This window comes from Aspergillus luchuensis, chromosome 3 (assembly GCF_016861625.1).
Source record: "Aspergillus luchuensis IFO 4308 DNA, chromosome 3, nearly complete sequence".
NCBI lineage: Eukaryota > Fungi > Ascomycota > Eurotiomycetes > Eurotiales > Aspergillaceae > Aspergillus > Aspergillus luchuensis.
The window spans coordinates 3,755,620-3,771,528 of NC_054851.1; the positions used below are offsets into that span (position 1 = coordinate 3,755,620).

At 52.3% G+C, this 15,909-nt stretch overlaps 7 protein-coding genes across 7 annotated transcripts; 4 read left to right on the plus strand and 3 right to left on the minus strand.

The window, feature by feature from the left end:
* Positions 1 to 161: 161 nt before the first annotated feature.
* AKAW2_31261S (uncharacterized protein) lies at positions 162 to 3,008 on the plus strand (the record flags this gene model as incomplete). Its single annotated transcript, XM_041687865.1, has 4 exons — positions 162 to 249; positions 336 to 2,367; positions 2,422 to 2,487; positions 2,537 to 3,008. 4 exons carry the CDS (start codon positions 162 to 164, stop codon positions 3,006 to 3,008), a joined length of 2,658 nt encoding a protein of 885 aa, XP_041541708.1.
* A 2,082-nt stretch (positions 3,009 to 5,090) lies between these two features.
* NRC2 (putative serine/threonine protein kinase (Nrc-2)) lies at positions 5,091 to 7,215 on the plus strand (the record flags this gene model as incomplete). The annotated part of the gene is made up of 5 exons (XM_041687866.1): positions 5,091 to 5,988; positions 6,042 to 6,215; positions 6,262 to 6,387; positions 6,441 to 6,822; positions 6,870 to 7,215. 5 exons carry the CDS (start codon positions 5,091 to 5,093, stop codon positions 7,213 to 7,215), a joined length of 1,926 nt encoding a protein of 641 aa, XP_041541709.1.
* Positions 7,216 to 8,003: 788 nt separating this feature from the next.
* On the plus strand, positions 8,004 to 8,658 carry AKAW2_31263S (DASH complex subunit DAD3 family protein; the record flags this gene model as incomplete). Its single annotated transcript, XM_041687868.1, has 2 exons — positions 8,004 to 8,195; positions 8,332 to 8,658. 2 exons carry the CDS (start codon positions 8,004 to 8,006, stop codon positions 8,656 to 8,658), a joined length of 519 nt encoding a protein of 172 aa, XP_041541710.1.
* Positions 8,659 to 8,965: 307 nt separating this feature from the next.
* MRPS5 (mitochondrial 37S ribosomal protein uS5m) lies at positions 8,966 to 10,310 on the minus strand (the record flags this gene model as incomplete). Its single annotated transcript, XM_041687869.1, has 2 exons — positions 8,966 to 9,213; positions 9,272 to 10,310. The coding sequence occupies 2 exons, from the start codon at positions 10,308 to 10,310 to the stop codon at positions 8,966 to 8,968; spliced, it is 1,287 nt and encodes a 428-aa protein (XP_041541711.1).
* A 298-nt stretch (positions 10,311 to 10,608) lies between these two features.
* Positions 10,609 to 12,348, plus strand: TRM2 (tRNA (uracil(54)-C(5))-methyltransferase; the record flags this gene model as incomplete). The annotated part of the gene is made up of 1 exon (XM_041687870.1): positions 10,609 to 12,348. One exon carries the CDS (start codon positions 10,609 to 10,611, stop codon positions 12,346 to 12,348), a length of 1,740 nt encoding a protein of 579 aa, XP_041541712.1.
* Positions 12,349 to 12,684: 336 nt separating this feature from the next.
* On the minus strand, positions 12,685 to 13,811 carry AKAW2_31266A (MDR family NADP-dependent oxidoreductase; the record flags this gene model as incomplete). The annotated part of the gene is made up of 2 exons (XM_041687871.1): positions 12,685 to 12,881; positions 12,971 to 13,811. The coding sequence occupies 2 exons, from the start codon at positions 13,809 to 13,811 to the stop codon at positions 12,685 to 12,687; spliced, it is 1,038 nt and encodes a 345-aa protein (XP_041541713.1).
* A 544-nt stretch (positions 13,812 to 14,355) lies between these two features.
* On the minus strand, positions 14,356 to 15,881 carry ARP3 (actin-related protein 3; the record flags this gene model as incomplete). Its single annotated transcript, XM_041687872.1, has 4 exons — positions 14,356 to 15,255; positions 15,324 to 15,685; positions 15,753 to 15,775; positions 15,847 to 15,881. The coding sequence occupies 4 exons, from the start codon at positions 15,879 to 15,881 to the stop codon at positions 14,356 to 14,358; spliced, it is 1,320 nt and encodes a 439-aa protein (XP_041541714.1).
* Positions 15,882 to 15,909: the final 28 nt, after the last annotated feature.

Sequence of the window (15,909 nt, forward strand, 5' to 3'; positions counted from 1 at the left end):
TCCGATACAGTCAATTCTTCATTGTAGCACGCTGTTAGATCAAGAGACAGAGTCCGAATCTTCTAACCCTTTTTTTCAAGCCTTTCACTCAGAGCCACTAGCTGCTTGCTCGTTTTTCCTATTTTGCATCCACCGGTGTGTTGTATCCACTAGGAACAGCCATGGTCAAGTATGACATTCCCACTCTGCTGGCACTCAGCCACCGCGGACGGATAGATTTCAGCAAATTTACTGAGCAGGCCGTTGGAAGTCAGTCTTTCCTTTTTATCTCATTCTAGTAGTGAATGCTAGAAACGAAGAAAAGATTTTACTGACACAGGTCTCTTCCTCACTAGATAACGTCCTTCGACAACGCAAAACCAGTACGAGTGTCTTGTCGGAGCAACCAGTCAACAGGTCAAGGAATGCCTCAAACTTGTCACGCCAGAGCGAACGAACTCTTTCAGTTCCAGAGCACGCTGTAATTTATCCCTCTCGGCAGCCAAGTGACCCTCCACAGAGCATCCGCGCACACGCCGATGCCGGGTTTGTTCAGTTTCTAAAGGAGCATACATCCCCGAAGCACCAGCGTGTCACCGCTGGAGGCCGAATCGTTCCAATGGAACCACAGTCCCCTACCCCCAAGGCGAAGCAGCCGGTGCGCAACATAAGTGCAAGAGCCAGTGATCAGAAGATATCTAAGCCTTCATTGCGAGATGACACTAAAACCAAACGCGAAAATAAACATGTGCTGTTGCAAGACAACAACGCAAGTGTTAATATTTCTATAGCTGCACCGCAGCCTGCTGAAAGTCACGACGATATACGTACCATACTGCCTCAAAACGGTAGTGCAATTGACCAGCACTTCTCAAACTATGGACAAGCACCGACTCTTCTGTCTACGGCAGCTACCACAGGGCTGTTCTCCCAACCCAGTCTTCCATGGGCCATGAGTGACCTACCAATGCCTCAAATCGCCTTACCAGCCCCGGAAGCTATACCAGCGGCCTCGGACTACCCTATGTATGCCTTTGGAGATGGTCCATTATCGTGGGCTTCAAACCTGTATCCTACCCTGGGTACTCAAGGCCCCGTAATTCCTTCCATACCAGCAGTCCAGCCATATCCTACTCTTAACACGACTTCTGACTTTTCCGCGGAAAGCAATACAAGTAGCGGCAGGGCGACCTCATTTCTTGGTCAGCTTCCACCTACCTATGACTCTCTTTGCCCTTCTCTGGGCCCTCAATGGCATCAATATGCAGGTGGACAAGTCCCAGCTCTTGATCAACCAATGATAGTTAGCACTCCTCAAACACCGACGTACCAGAAGTCTTTGGAAGATGCTGCAAAGGAGCATGAGTCTCTTACCAGTAAGCTATCCGGTATTGATAGGTATATGGCTGTGCACAGTTGGGATCTCGACCCAAGTGCCAAAAAGATTCTAGTTGACCAGCGAATGAGTTTGGTGAGAGAATTGGATGCGGTTAGAATATACAGAGAACATCTCGAATGGGTTTCTGGAAGATTGAGCACAACGATCCCAATCAGGCAACATCCCTCGAACGTCGCTTCAATGTATGTCGCCAGCGGCCTCACAGGTAGTCCATCTCTAATGGGACCTTCGCTGTGCACACCCAGCTCCGCTTCTGCGCTTCCAGCTTTTTCGATGCTGCCACTAGCAAACGCCCTTTCGCAGTCGCTCTCTCTCAATGAGACAGTTAACGCATCAATGCCACTAAATGCTGTATCTGATACCTACCCATACAATGCGACGATCGGCTCAACAGAGGTACGTCCAAACCATAACTCGATCAAGGATGCTAGCTTTTCGCATGCCGCACGAGGAGTTGAGATACGGATCGAACCCAAGAGGTCAGACAAACAGGTCCAGACACATGGCGAGGCCAAATCGAGAACTACTGACGGAACTGCTGGATGGAAAACACCTACGAAGATAACCGCTTTGGACGTTGAAAAGGTGCATCATCAAATTGAGGAGGCCACTCGCCGAGGCGAACCAGTCGATGGGCTTCTTCGGGAACTATCAGCCGCTACTTCCAAATTGATTAAACAAAGGCGAAATGAACTTCATGAGCCGCGCGGGTTGCTGTCAGCCGTGCCTGCTAAGCACAACCGCAAGAATCGCGCGGGAAGTGAGGCGGGTGCCGTCAAGGGACTACTAGACAAGCATGAAGCTCATGCACCTCTGATGCGACACTCAACCAAGGCCTGGAAGCCTGGGAAGGAGCTGCGAAGGCCTGGACTGCACAGCGCAATGGGCCCGTACATGAGTGCGAAAGAGATGGAAGAGGGTGATGACCATCAATCTATATCGTCGTATGTGTCAACGACGGACTCATGGGCTACCGTTCATCAAGGAGAGTAAGTACCATCCGTCTTGGAATGGTATAACTCTGGAGAATACTAAGATTGCAGGCGTCGACGTGACAAAAAGCTACGGAAAATCAAAGAAAAACGGGCGAATCGAGAGATGGCCGAAAGGTAGTAAGAATCTTCGAGCACAGGCAACCAAGCTGATGATGTTGCGCAGCAGATCCCGTGGTCCACTTGAGCATCCCCATGTATCGAATGAAGCCTTTCTACCAGGTCCTCAACGTTCTCGAGGGCAGAACTTGGGCCAGCCAGGAGGACCATCGATATACAAGCCACGCAGCCCCCCAACATTGGTAAACCCGACTGACCCGGCGAGGCAGACCAGCGTGGAGGAAATAAGACAGCGGTATCCCCAGCTTCTGACGCAGTATTTCAACAAGGACCGTGGTCTAGCCTTTCAGAAAACGGCTGCCTTGGCTGTCTCGCAGAATGTTAATGCACATGGATTTCTGCCCCCTTTCGAAGGCGTAGGGAATGCACCTAGTAAGAACAGGAGTGCACCAACGGACATGACCGAAGGTGGAATGTATCTACTCAGCGGAAAGATGTCGAACTCGAAGCAGCAGGATGGTCCCGGACAAAGAGGCAAAGAGGCCCCTGGACCAGCCAGGCAAGCTGGAAAGCCGTGATCGAGTCGGGTAGAGCGAGGTCCCCGCGGCGTCCACATATACGATTCTTTCTGGAGCAGATGAATGGGGTGAGATTACCACCAGCAATCAGCGGTGAGTCCTAGGAGCAGGGTTCGAAGGGCATTGGGGAAAGCAGTTGGAGATATGGCCGTATGGCATCATTGTATTACATGTATTTAAGGGTACACCTTGTCCCACAGAGTCGGACCCTTACGGTTGGAGTATATCTTAGAATGAGGGATAGTGTTAGTATGGTATCACTGGAAAAAAGTTATTTTCACAAGTCTTTGAGCATGAAGATCAGTCTACTTGCGATCCCCCCAGGGGATGGTTGAATAGCAGATGCAATCGGACCTGGGTTACTGGTAAGTCCGTGTGGAGTGGTATTTATCGATCGGTAGCGATCAAGAGAACTTGGCTTCAGCCCACCTTCTCCAGGCCAAGATAGTAGTCAATAGTTTCATTGCTGGAGAATCAGGTGTGCGACGGGAAAGACAGAGTCGATCGTTACTCTATAGTTGAGGAGGCCAGAGCTCCCCTTGCGTGGATGATGGATTCCCCCACATCCAGCATCCGTCGCCTGACTGGTTGGTCCTCCGCCACACACCCCGCAAAAAAGATGTGAGGTCGCATCTCGTATTCTTGGGTTTGACTAGGGAGAGAGCAGGTGGATGAAGATAGTAGACAAGTGACCAGCAGGATGTGTGAGTAGTATAAAAGCGTATGAGTGTGTCTGTGTGTGGGTGGTGATTGATACTGTAAAAGTATGTATGTAATGGGAAAACACTAATAAGAATATAAATGGAGTAGCATTAAAAATAAAGGGCACCGCAATAATAGCAGCGGCGATAATGGCTGTGTTTTTTTCGTTCCATGTTTTGTAAATGACCCACGGTGAGGGAGGAGGCAAGTGGGCAAGTTTTGGGAGGAGGGCCGGAGTGCCTGATGGTCCTATCAGATGTGCTGGCAGGCCCATGGGGGATGGCGAGTCATCCATGGGAAGTTCAAAGCTGAATCGAACAAGTCCAGAATGTGGCAACTGGTTAAGGCACCGGCCAATCTGCTACTGTAACTCTAAGAGCACTGGCTGGCTGGCTTTGTGTGGTGAGCCAGATCGGATCTAAGATAACTTACTTAGTCGAGTAAGTACTACGGAGTAGGTAACTACTATAACTACTGATTAGTTAGGTTAGTCACAAAGAGGAAGATGGCATTTAAGGGACGAGCTGAATGGCAGACGATACTAATGAGTACTTACAGTATACCACAAGTAATAGTTACTGTGTGACATCGGATATGCATACCGATTACATACCGAGTCAGGAAAGGATAGAAGGTATCTGGGCTGGGCTGGGTTGAAAGAAATGATTGCTGTGCTGATAGCAAGATGGGATACGACAACCCGATACTACGGTGATAAGTGAAGTGACATTTTTTATCTATCGGGCTTTATCGGCTCCCCTTTTACTTTCACTTTAGTATTCCTTACTATTTACTCAGACAGTTTAGTGCAAATGGTTAGTGACGGTGAGAAAAACTAACTAGTAACTGTACTATACCCGGTATGGAGGCGTATGATGTATCATGCCGGGACAGCGTGACTAAGCCCAGGCTGTGCCATTCCAACTTTCCCTCCACGTCTCCACTCCGTCTCCGGCCCTTTCGCTTTCTCTCTCTCTTCTTGTCTTCTTTCTCTTCCCCTGCTGTTTCTTTTCTTTGAAAGCCCATCTTTGGCCCGGGGATTCTTCAATTCTTCAGCTTCTGTTTCTTCTTCGGTGATCCCTTTGCGACCTCTGCGAACGCTGCGTTCTTCCCCGCCCGCGATCTAGCCGAGGTGTTGTCCCCCCATTCACAGCCAACCCCCATCGTTCCCGGGCTGGAAGTGCCTCTAAATCCAAGTTTCTGGTGCGAACTAGCACCACCGCCTACCAATTTCCCCCCGCGGCTTCTGGCCCGTTACTGGGGCCCCTTCCCTCCCGTCGCAATTATTATCTCTCATCGCCTACTTGCCCCGTTCGTTATCACCAAACTCAACTTGAGTACCTGGCCACCTTCCTGGATTCAATCCAGGCAGTCACCGGCATGACACAACTTTTCGCCTCCAGTCCGTCCTCCGTGACGAACGAGAAACGCGGGAACTTTCCCAGTCTCTCTCTGGCCTCCAAGAAGCATTCCAACGATTCGAGCCACTTCCCCACGAGGATCAAGAATTTCTTTCGCATCAACAGTTCCAGCAGCAATTCTTCTTCCCATGCCAGCCACCACAACAATGAATCGCGTGATCGCGATGGCAATACCTCCCCACCCGCAAAGTCTGATGCCAAATCCGGCTTTAGACAATCCCGGTTCCTTCCCACTATCGGCCGAAATCGCTCAACCACCGTTGCCAGTGAAGGCAATCCGCTAGACGAAGGCGTCTCCCCGACCGCAACGGCCAATCCATACTTTGTCCATCAGGGCCAGCCTTCGTTGCAGCATCGGAACGATGGCTCGGTACCGTCGTCCCCTCCCGATACCCCCGAATTGCAGGTGGACGGTGTCTCTGCTGCCGAGCAGGCGACTACTGCCAACAAGGTTGAGTTGGCTCGTAAGCTGCGCCGTGTTGCTTCGGCTCCGAATGCGCAGGGTCTGTTTGCCCGGGGCGAGTCTGACGAACGTCATCAGACGGCTGAGACTGGAAAGGAACTTCTGGAGCCGTCTGGGGCGGAAGATCCACAAGTCACTACGGTGGAGGTGGCATCCGACAAAGATGTGAATCTTGCCGTGCCCAAACTTGGTCCCCACAGTAAGATTCCTACTCCCGGTCAGATTCGGGATTCGGTTGCCTTCCGCAGGACGTATAGTTCCAACTCGATCAAGGTGCGCAATGTGGAGGTAGGACCGGGGAGCTTTGATAAGATCAAGTTAATCGGTAAGGGTGATGTGGGCAAGGTGTATCTTGTCCGGGAGAAGAAGTCGAGCCGGCTCTATGCTATGAAGGGTGAGTTTATGTCTGCAGTCTTGTCTATCGGCGAAGTGTGCTGACTTGACTAGTACTGAGCAAGAAGGAGATGATCAAGCGGAACAAGATCAAGCGGGCATTGGCCGAGCAGGAAATTCTTGCTACCAGCAATCATCCATTCATTGTTACACTCTACCACTCCTTCCAGTCCGAGGACTATCTCTATCTATGCATGGAGTACTGCAGTGGTGGCGAGTTCTTCAGAGGTGTGTTAGACGTTCGATACGTACCGGCTGTCGCTGACTCTTCTAGCTCTTCAAACCCGCCCAGGAAAGTGCATCTCCGAAGATGCTGCGCGATTCTATGCCGCAGAAGTTACTGCTGCTCTGGAGTACCTCCATCTCATGGGTTTCATCTACCGTGATCTGAAGCCCGAAAGTATGTACTGTAATAGTCAAAGTTGTTGACTTACGCTGACTATGTTTTTCTAGACATTCTCCTTCACCAGTCTGGCCACATTATGCTGTCTGACTTTGATTTGTCGAAGCAATCCGGACCGGGCGGTGCACCTACAATGATCCCGGCGCGGAGTGGCAACTCCACGACGTCTTTACCGACGATTGATACCAAGTCATGCATTGCTGACTTCAGGACCAACTCGTTTGTCGGTACGGAAGAATACATTGCACCCGAAGTCATCAAGGGCTGTGGACACACTAGCGCAGTCGATTGGTGGACGCTTGGTATTTTGATCTACGAGATGCTGTACGGCACGACGCCATTCAAGGGCAAGAATAGGAATGCTACTTTCGGCAACATCCTGCGGGATGAGGTGCAATTCCCCGAGCATGCAGCGGCCCAGCCAACCTCCAAGTAAGCTCTCTTGGTCTGCTTTGTCACACAGTTGCTAACATTCACAGCCTCTGCAAATCATTAATTCGTAAACTGCTCATCAAGGACGAGACCAAGCGCCTTGGAGCTCGAGCCGGCGCTTCGGACGTCAAGACCCATCCCTTCTTCCGGCAGACGCAGTGGGCGCTTATCCGGCATATGAAGCCGCCAATGATCCCTCACCAGAGCCGTGGTACGGATACTCTCAACTTCCGCAATGTTAAGGAGAGCGCGAGTGTCGATATCGGTGGACCCAGCACGACCAAGATGAAGGGTGTACCGATGGATTCGGGACTTGCGACGCCAAATGGCGAGATAGCCGATCCGTTTGAGGAGTTCAACAGTGTCACCCTTCATCATGACGGGGACATGTGAATGGGCCCGATTGTCACCACCATGCTTTCTACCTGCCCAAGCATACGCTTTGCTAGAGGCTTATTTTACGACTATGATGCATGAAAGATCTCTACACGGAGTTCACCATCTTACAGCTATTACCTGGAGTATCGGAAGTTTGACATTGGGAGTTTGCTTTTCTTTTTCATATACACAGGGTGGTTATCGATATATGCTGATATCCAATGACTGCGTCCCCTCATGCATGGGCTAATATTCGGCTGTCACTTTATGGTTTGATGCGGCAGCGATGTAACAGTTTGACTTGTTTTGTTTCTATCACAGTTATTGCAGCAGACGGCGTTAGCGATTTCGGTTGTACCTTAGCAAACAGATCTTTGAGCAAAACATCGGTGTGGGCTGACTTGTTCACACCAGGACAGTTTTGGTCGGGGAAGCTTTCTGTTCTTTATTCTGTATTTGTGGGCGACTTATTGATGCTTGGATGTCCGATGGGACAGGCCCGGTGCCTTATGGACATGATTACGTTTATGAATTTATATGTATTTTCTAGACTCTACAGACCGCTCTGTAAATGTTTCCTGATAATAGATTCTGAACTAGATACTGGTAGTTGATCGAATGAGACACGACGGAAATCCATCCGCCGCGACCCAAACAAACCAAACCAGATCCAAACATACTACCTACTTTCAACATACTCCAAACAACGCACCTCCCACCAACTCAACAACTCCCAACACACACAGACACGAGACAGAGAAAAAGGAACCAGAATACAGTACCAAGAAATAAACACCGTCAAAATGTCCTCCCCACCCGACTCCCACAACCACACCCCCCTCCACGACCAAGACCAAGACCCCTCCCCCTCCTCCGCGCCAGACTCAACCCCCAACAACAACAACCCTCTCCTCCGCACCACCAACCCGCTCGTCAGCTCCCTGGAACAAGAAGTCCTAGATGAGTATACTCGGCTATTAGGGAATGTGAATAAGGTGCGACCCCAATAACCCCCCCCTCCCATCATCCTACACTCAATCAATCCTTTCATCCATCCATCCAATCCTACTACTCCAAAACGCGCTTTACACATCACTACACTACACGCATGTGCTAACTGGGAGATAAAAGTTATCAACCAAACTCTCCACACTCGCCGAATCCCCCACGACCCTCACACTGGACGGCCTCCGCGGCCTAGAACGTCAAACCGCCACCGTCTGTACCCTGCTCAAGGCGAGCGTGTATAGTATTGTTCTCCAACAGCAGATTTTTAATGAGAGTGAGGAACAACAACAACAGATGCAGATGCAGCAGGAGATGGAGGGGATGGAGGGGGATGGGGATGGGTACTCGGGGATGATGGGGCAGGGGGGCGAAGGAGGGGAGTATGGGTATGGGGATGGAGGAGGGTATGGAGAGTATGGAGTTGAGGGGGAGAGTTTTGGGAGGTATTAAATGATTCTCCTTGCAGGGGGGAAGGGATATGGTGGTGGTGTTTTGATAGATGTGATTGGCATATGATATACCCCGTTTTGTATGTTCTAGATTTTACTTTTCGATTGTTGATTTGTTGATGGGTTGATTGAGTATTGCTTGATGCTGGATACAAATACATAGTTAGACTGTAATACAAGATTGAACAGAATAGAAAGAAAAAGGAAAGGAAAACATTATATACACCGCCCATGACGCAAATGAACATGTCTGCTGTCTGTATGCAGTGTTGTGTTCACAGAGAGATATATCTTTCAAATCCAAAATTTCAAGCTGTTCGCCGCTCACGACGGCTTAGAACGCCCTTGCCAGAGTAGTACACTCCCCGTACATCAACCATCTTCTTACCCCGCGCACGGGCAATATCCTCGGGGTTGCGCTGGCTCATGAGCGCCTCGTAGGCGGCCTTGACTGTGTTCATGGGGTTTCTGGACCGGTTGACCCGGGCGGCGATATCGTGAATACCGGCCGCGCGGCACATTTCGAAGATCAGGTGCTGGCAGCGGAGACCGAAACCTGTGGAAATATCAAATGTTAGCACTGAGCTAATAGTTCAATATAGCGGACATCGTACCTGGGGGACGGTGCATCAACTTCAACTCCACAGCTCCGACCTTGCCCTCGACGTCACCGAAGATGGTCCGCTTCTCGTAGCGCGGAACAGGTTGCATGTTCTTTACAGCACGAGCGCGAGCTTGTTGGCAGGCATCGACGATTTCGTCGGACTTGGCAATTCCAATTCCCATGAGGCCATTCTGGTTACCGGCGACCGTGACGACGGACATACTCGGGACCTTACCCAGTCGAGTCTGGTTGCTGACACGGCGAATAACGAGGTCCTTGATGTACAGGGACTTGATGTACTCTCTACCGTAGCCCGTGACCTGGAAAAGTCTCTTCTCCGCCTCGTTGGGTTCTTCGGGGTTCAGATATGTGAGCTCTCCAAATCTGGTCCGGTATTGCGGCCTCGGAACTATCTCGTCACCCATGTGTTCCAAGGTTTCTCCGTCTTTCAAGAAATTGGGCGAGAGAGCGCTGTGTCCGTTGAGCTCGTGCTCCTCCTTGCCGTGGGTCACCCGGTTGGTCTCGAGGAATCGTACGAAGTCTGCCGGCTGGGGGTCCTCCGATGATTCGGCAAAGAAGCGGGCGAAGTCTTCCATGAAATCATCCTCGGTCTTGAATGTCGCGTTGTAGTCGGAGTTGGTCTTGGGGGCGCGAACGTGCTTGTCGACGCCGGGCTCAATGACCGAGAAATCATCGAGATACTTCAACCTCATGGGATCCCGACGGAGACGGAACTGTTCAGCCAGGTCTTTCGGGTCAATGGTCTTCTCACCGGCCTCAATGGCGGCGATCTGTTCGGGCGTGTAATGTTCCCGGAGGGCGGCCTTTTCCTCCTCGGTGTAGTGCTTGAAGTCGTCAAGCTTCACCTCCCGGTAAATTTCATCCAGAGTCTTTCCCTCGGGGGCCTTGTTGACTTCAGGGACCTTCGGTTTCTGATCGGAGAGCCGTACCGACGACAGGTGGAACTGGCGACTAGGCACGCGAGGGCCGGCGGAGGCCGCACGCGAGAAGCTGCAGAAGAGGCATCGGGCCGGACGTGCGAGACTCATGATGGAGCGGATGGGGAGCTCTCTGGCCAGCAGAGGCCACTTGAGAGCAAATAATCCGGGGTGGTGGAGAAGGGGGGGAGTAAAAGAGGTGATGGACGGGGAAGTTCAAGACGGCGAAGGGAAGGACATTGAAGTTCGAGTGAAATTCTCAGCGGGTCAACTCCAGCCAATCCCCGCCCGCCTTTTCCTGCTCACTCACTTTTTCCTTTTCCTCCATCACCCCAACTTTCTTTTCTTCCTCCTACTTTCAACTTTCTCAATCCCTCCATTTTCTGATTAACTGGTTCGGGATTTATATATGTTTGCCTTGCGATCCTTGCGATCATACACTCTTCGAAAACTCCCAACCAGTGTCCCTCGACAGGTCCAACGGTTGGCCCTCTTCCATCAATCTGCTTGCCCGCGCAATGCGCAATTAGCCTTCAATCCTCCCACCATGCAGAATTCCCCCAAGAAACCCGACACCGTCGCAAAGCGGCGCAAGAGAGTCAAGGCTCCCCGCGATAACAAGAGCAGCGGCTTCGACGAGGTCCTCCAGGCCGATATTGATCAGCTTCTCCGCAGACACAAGCCCGAAACCGAGCTCGAGACAGAAGAAGCTTCTACACCCCCGCAACCCACCCTTCCCGAGCCTTTCACCGAAATTGAAGTCCAGATCGCCGAGATTTCGTCAACTGGTGATGGTCTCGCATTGTCCGAGAGCCAGGATCATGTCTACGTGGTTCCTTTCACAGTCCCCGGCGACAAGGTGCTGGTCAAGGTGGTGCGGCACTTCCCCTCCCTGTCCTACAGCATGACAGATTTTATCAAGGTCATTGAGCCGGGCCCCAAGCGCAACGATGCCGGCATTGGTTGCCAGTATTTTGGCCGGTGCTCCGGATGCCAGCTGCAAATGATGTCGTATGAAGACCAACTCGCGCACAAGAAGCGCATTGTGGAGAAGGCCTACGCCAACTTCTCTGGCTTGATTCCAGAACTGATTCCTGCCATCGACGAAACTTTCCCATCTCCGCTGCAATACGGTTACCGGACGAAGCTTACGCCGCACTTTGCAGCTCCTGGCGGAAACAAGAGGAGGGGCAAGGGACCCCGCGAGCCGCACAAGGAGGTGCCCCCGATTGGTTTCACTTTCAAGAACCGACGCATGGATTTGGATATTGAAGACTGCCCGTTGGGTACCGATATTGTCCGACAGGGATTGAAGAGCGAGCGCAAGCGTGTGGCCGAGACCATCGGCAAGTACACCAAGGGTGCCACGCTTCTTATGCGTGAGTCGACCACTCGCGTGCCGAAAGAGCAGGACAGCGAGAACCCTCCTGCGCCCATCAACAAGCCCGGACAGGATTCCGGCGACGTCATCCGCGTCGAAAAGGATACCTATATTGAAGAGAAGCGCTGCGTGACCGACTCGAATGCCACCAGCATTGAGTATGTCGACGACTACGTCTTCACCAACAAAGCCGGCGCATTCTTCCAGAACAACAACTCCATTCTCTCAGGGTTCACCGAGTTCATCCGCCAACACGCTATGCCCCCGAACAACGACCAAGACGCCAAACCCATCAAATACCTCCTGGATGCCTACTCCGGCTCCGGTCTTTTCACCATCACCCTCTCCCCGCTATTCAAGTCCAGTCTGGGCGTCGACGTCGCCGGCGACTCCATCGCCTCGGCACGGGACAACGCCCGCGACAACAAGCTCCCGAACACTGGTTTCGCCGCCGCGGACGCAGCCGTTCTCTTCAAGGACGTCCCCTACCCTCCTGACCAGACTCTGCTGGTCATTGACCCCCCGCGCAAGGGATGCAGTGACGACTTCCTCCGGCAGCTGCTGGCCTTTGGACCGCGCCGGGTGGTCTACGTCAGCTGCAACGTGCACACGCAGGCGCGCGATGTGGCTGTCATGGTGCAGGGCGATGCGGAGAAGAAGATCCGGTACGAGATCGAGAGCATTCGTGGATTCGACTTCTTCCCGCAGACGGGACATGTTGAGGGAGTGGCTATTCTGAACAAGACGAGTATACCCGAGTCTGCCTAGATTCATATATTTGATGGCGTTGGTGGTTAAAAGGGGACATGACCGATAGATTCGCGTACATACAATGAGCAAATACCATTTGCAGTTTGCAACTTTCTCTTCTTCATCTACACTCTACTATCATGCCCGTTCTTCTGATAACCCGCTACAGAACTAATCAACGGCGCTCAGTCTACAGATCAGGATCGGCAATCTTCAAAACCGCCTTGCCCAAGTTCTCCCCACGCAGCATGGCAACAAACGCCTCGGGGCCATTCTCAATGCCAACCGTGATATCCTCCTTCGCATTGATACTGCCCTCCTGCAGCCACTACACATCATCATCAGCAGTCATCCTCATACCCAGGAAGAGAATGATACACTCACAGCAGTAACCTTCTCATCCCTCTCCTTGATCCACTTAGGTCCCATATCCTTATCCCCAACAATAAACCCACGCATGCGCAACCTCTTCGTGACAACATTATACAGATTCTTCACCCCATAACGCTCCTCCGGCTTGAGATTATACTGTGAGACCATTCCACAAGCCACTGCCATCCCATCATCAGTCAGCATATTTTCCCAAACCCAACATCCAACATCTAAGAAATAGAAGAAGAAGAAAAAAAAAAAAACTCACCAACCCTCCCCCCATTATTCATAACCTCCAACACAGCATCCAATTGCTCCCCACCCACATTCTCAAAATACACATCCACACCACTCCCCCCCTCACCACCAACCAACCTCCCCAACGCCTCCTTCGCCCCCTCAACCCTATAATCAAAACACTCATCAAACCCCAATTCCTCCACCACATACCTCCTCTTCCTCTCCCCCCCAGCACTCCCAATCACCCTACACCCAACCCTCTTCGCCAACTGTCCCACCACACTCCCCACCGCCCCAGCAGCACTACTCACAAAAACCGTCTCGCCCTTCTTCGGCTCCCCGATCTCAAACAGTCCCGCATACGCTGTCAACCCCGTCATGCCCAGGATCCCTACATACTGGGATAACTCAATCCCAGATGGTAGTGGGGTCGGGATCTTCCGGATAGGGCTGTTCCCTCCGTCGAGGCTGTTCTCGAGCGTCCATAGCTGCTCTTCGGCTTCGCCGGTGGCTGGGGCAGGAGATGCAGATACAGCCAGCACGCTGTATTCCTGGATAGGCAGACGCGCGTAGATGATCTCGCCCGATGCGAAGGATGCGTGCGTGGAGTGCACCACTTGGGCTACGGCGTAGGCCGTGATGGGCGTGTTGAGGGGGTATGGTGGACTGTAGGATTTGATGTGGGCGGGGCGCATGCGTCCGCGCATGTAGGGGTCCAGGCTGGCGTAGAGGAGCTTGGTGAGGAGGGCGTTGGGGTCTGTGGGTGGGGTGGTGATGTCGAGGGGGCGGGGGAGGGGGGTTAGGTCTTTGTGGGGGGTGGGGAGGCCCGTGGGGATGTTGGTTAGGATTAGGGAGGTGTTGGGGTACATTTTGATGGAGGTTGTTCCTTTTGGGTACGGTGTGAGTGATGGTGTATGGGTTTGGGGGGGATTGGAATTGGGGAGTTATGAGGTGAAGTATTATGCTGGTATTTATACTGCTACTCACTTCTCTATTGTGGTATATGCGGGGGGTATGTATGGTGCGGCGTCTAGTCGGTTTAGAGTAGGTCTATGCTGCTCTAGTAGGGATTGCTGGATGCTGAATGGTGTGATTTCTAGTACTATACTAGCAGTAGTGTGCTACTGGTGCTTACTCCTGGGTTGTTGTTTCTGCTTAGAAATGCAAGTGGTCAAGTAGTGCTTAGAAATACACTTGGCTATTTCTTGATTTCGATGTAGCGGCATTTACCTCCGAGGTATGAAGTAGTAAACGATCTGAGGAAATGGAAAAGGCAGTCCTGAACATAGCAGAGTAACATACATTTAGTGTATATACAAGCAAGACAAAAAGATAACCGTCATCTATTTACTATCACCGGATATTGGCAGAAGCAGGAGCATATCAAGTTAAACTATAGACAGAACCACATATTTACGAACTGCCAGGACCTCCCAACAGCGCAAAGCGGCGCACGATACTAGGACCAATCTCATCGTACTCTGCCTTGGTGTGGCAGTAACTGCGGAACTCCGGCGTCTGTCCCAGCAAGCTACCTCCGAACCACGGTCCGTGGCGCTGTCTCTTGTGTGTCACAACCGCCACGTCCAGTCCACCACTTCTGGCACCTCCGCTGCGCGCTTCCGACGCCCGAATGCGTGCATCCACCAGATGACGGATGTCACGCTGAAGACGCCGTCCAAAGTCCTTGTACAGCGTAGATCCACCGGACAACACAATGTTCTTGTAAAGACCCCTTCTCACATCGATGGGGGAAGACTGAATCACGCCGTCGACGACGTTAGGCAGGGGGGTCAAAAAGTCCGACGAATAGATCTCGGGGTTGAAGAAGATCTCCGGCGCCAGGAAACGTTCGTAGCCCACATCGATGCTCACGGTCCGGCCGTTGGGCGAAGTCACAGTATGCTTAAGCAGGCGGTCGGGCTCACGGTCGTAGCGGGCGAATTCCTTGACGATGTCGGGGCACACGTAGCAGTACTCCTCCTTGACCTTCTCAGCCGTCTTCAAGCTGCTGTCCGGCTCACCGCGGTCACGGAGCAGGCTCTGGACAAAGTAGGTGATATCGCGACCGGCAATGGGTATACTCTTGATAGATGATCCGATGACGTAGCCTTCGGCAACGGGAATAACGTGTGTAACACCGTCACCGGAGTCGATGACGGTTCCGGTGAGAGAGCGGTCGGTCACCTTCGAGGAGGTCCACGAGGCAGCAAGGGCCAAGACAGCCTGGACGGCGATGTAGAGACCGGCACAGTTGAAAGACTCGAACATGATCTCGGCGGTGTTCTCACGGTTCTCGGGGGGGTTCAAGGGCTATGCACACAACATCCGGGTCAGCATCGCATCCGCCGAAGGGCAATTGGAGGAGTCGGAGGTCTTACCGGCTCGGTGAGGAGGAAGTAGTGATCCTCCGGCTCGACGCGCAAGTACTTGAAGATGGAATTCGACCAGAACCGCTCCATGTGGTCCCAGTTCTCGATCTGACCATGGCGAATGGGGTAGTTGATAGCATAACCGGGCCCGTTGGCCGCTGCCAGAGCTTCATCGCCAATGAAGAAGTCCAAGTCCTCTGTACCACGCTTCGCGGATAGATGGGAGCCTGCCCCACCACCGGTAGCTAGGAAGGAGGGTTTGTTCGCAACAGGAGGTCTACCGGCAGCGGAGGAGCCAGCGCCTCCGGCACCAGCTTTAGTCGCAATGGCGGTGGGAAAGACGAAAGAGGGCGAGTCGTTACCGGCGAAACCTGGAGACTTGTCAGCCTGGAGCTTGTTGCCGGCGGAGCTCCACGTGGAAGCTATCAGGAGTCCTACCAAGCTTGGAATAACCGGTACCGCTGAGCAGAGAGAAGACGCGGGTTAGTGACCGCGCAAGGAAAGTGTGATTTGGGGATGGTGAAGGGCATACTTGTCCATGACAACGGCCGGAGTCTGGGAAGCCATGATTGATGATGTGGAGTACACGCACACT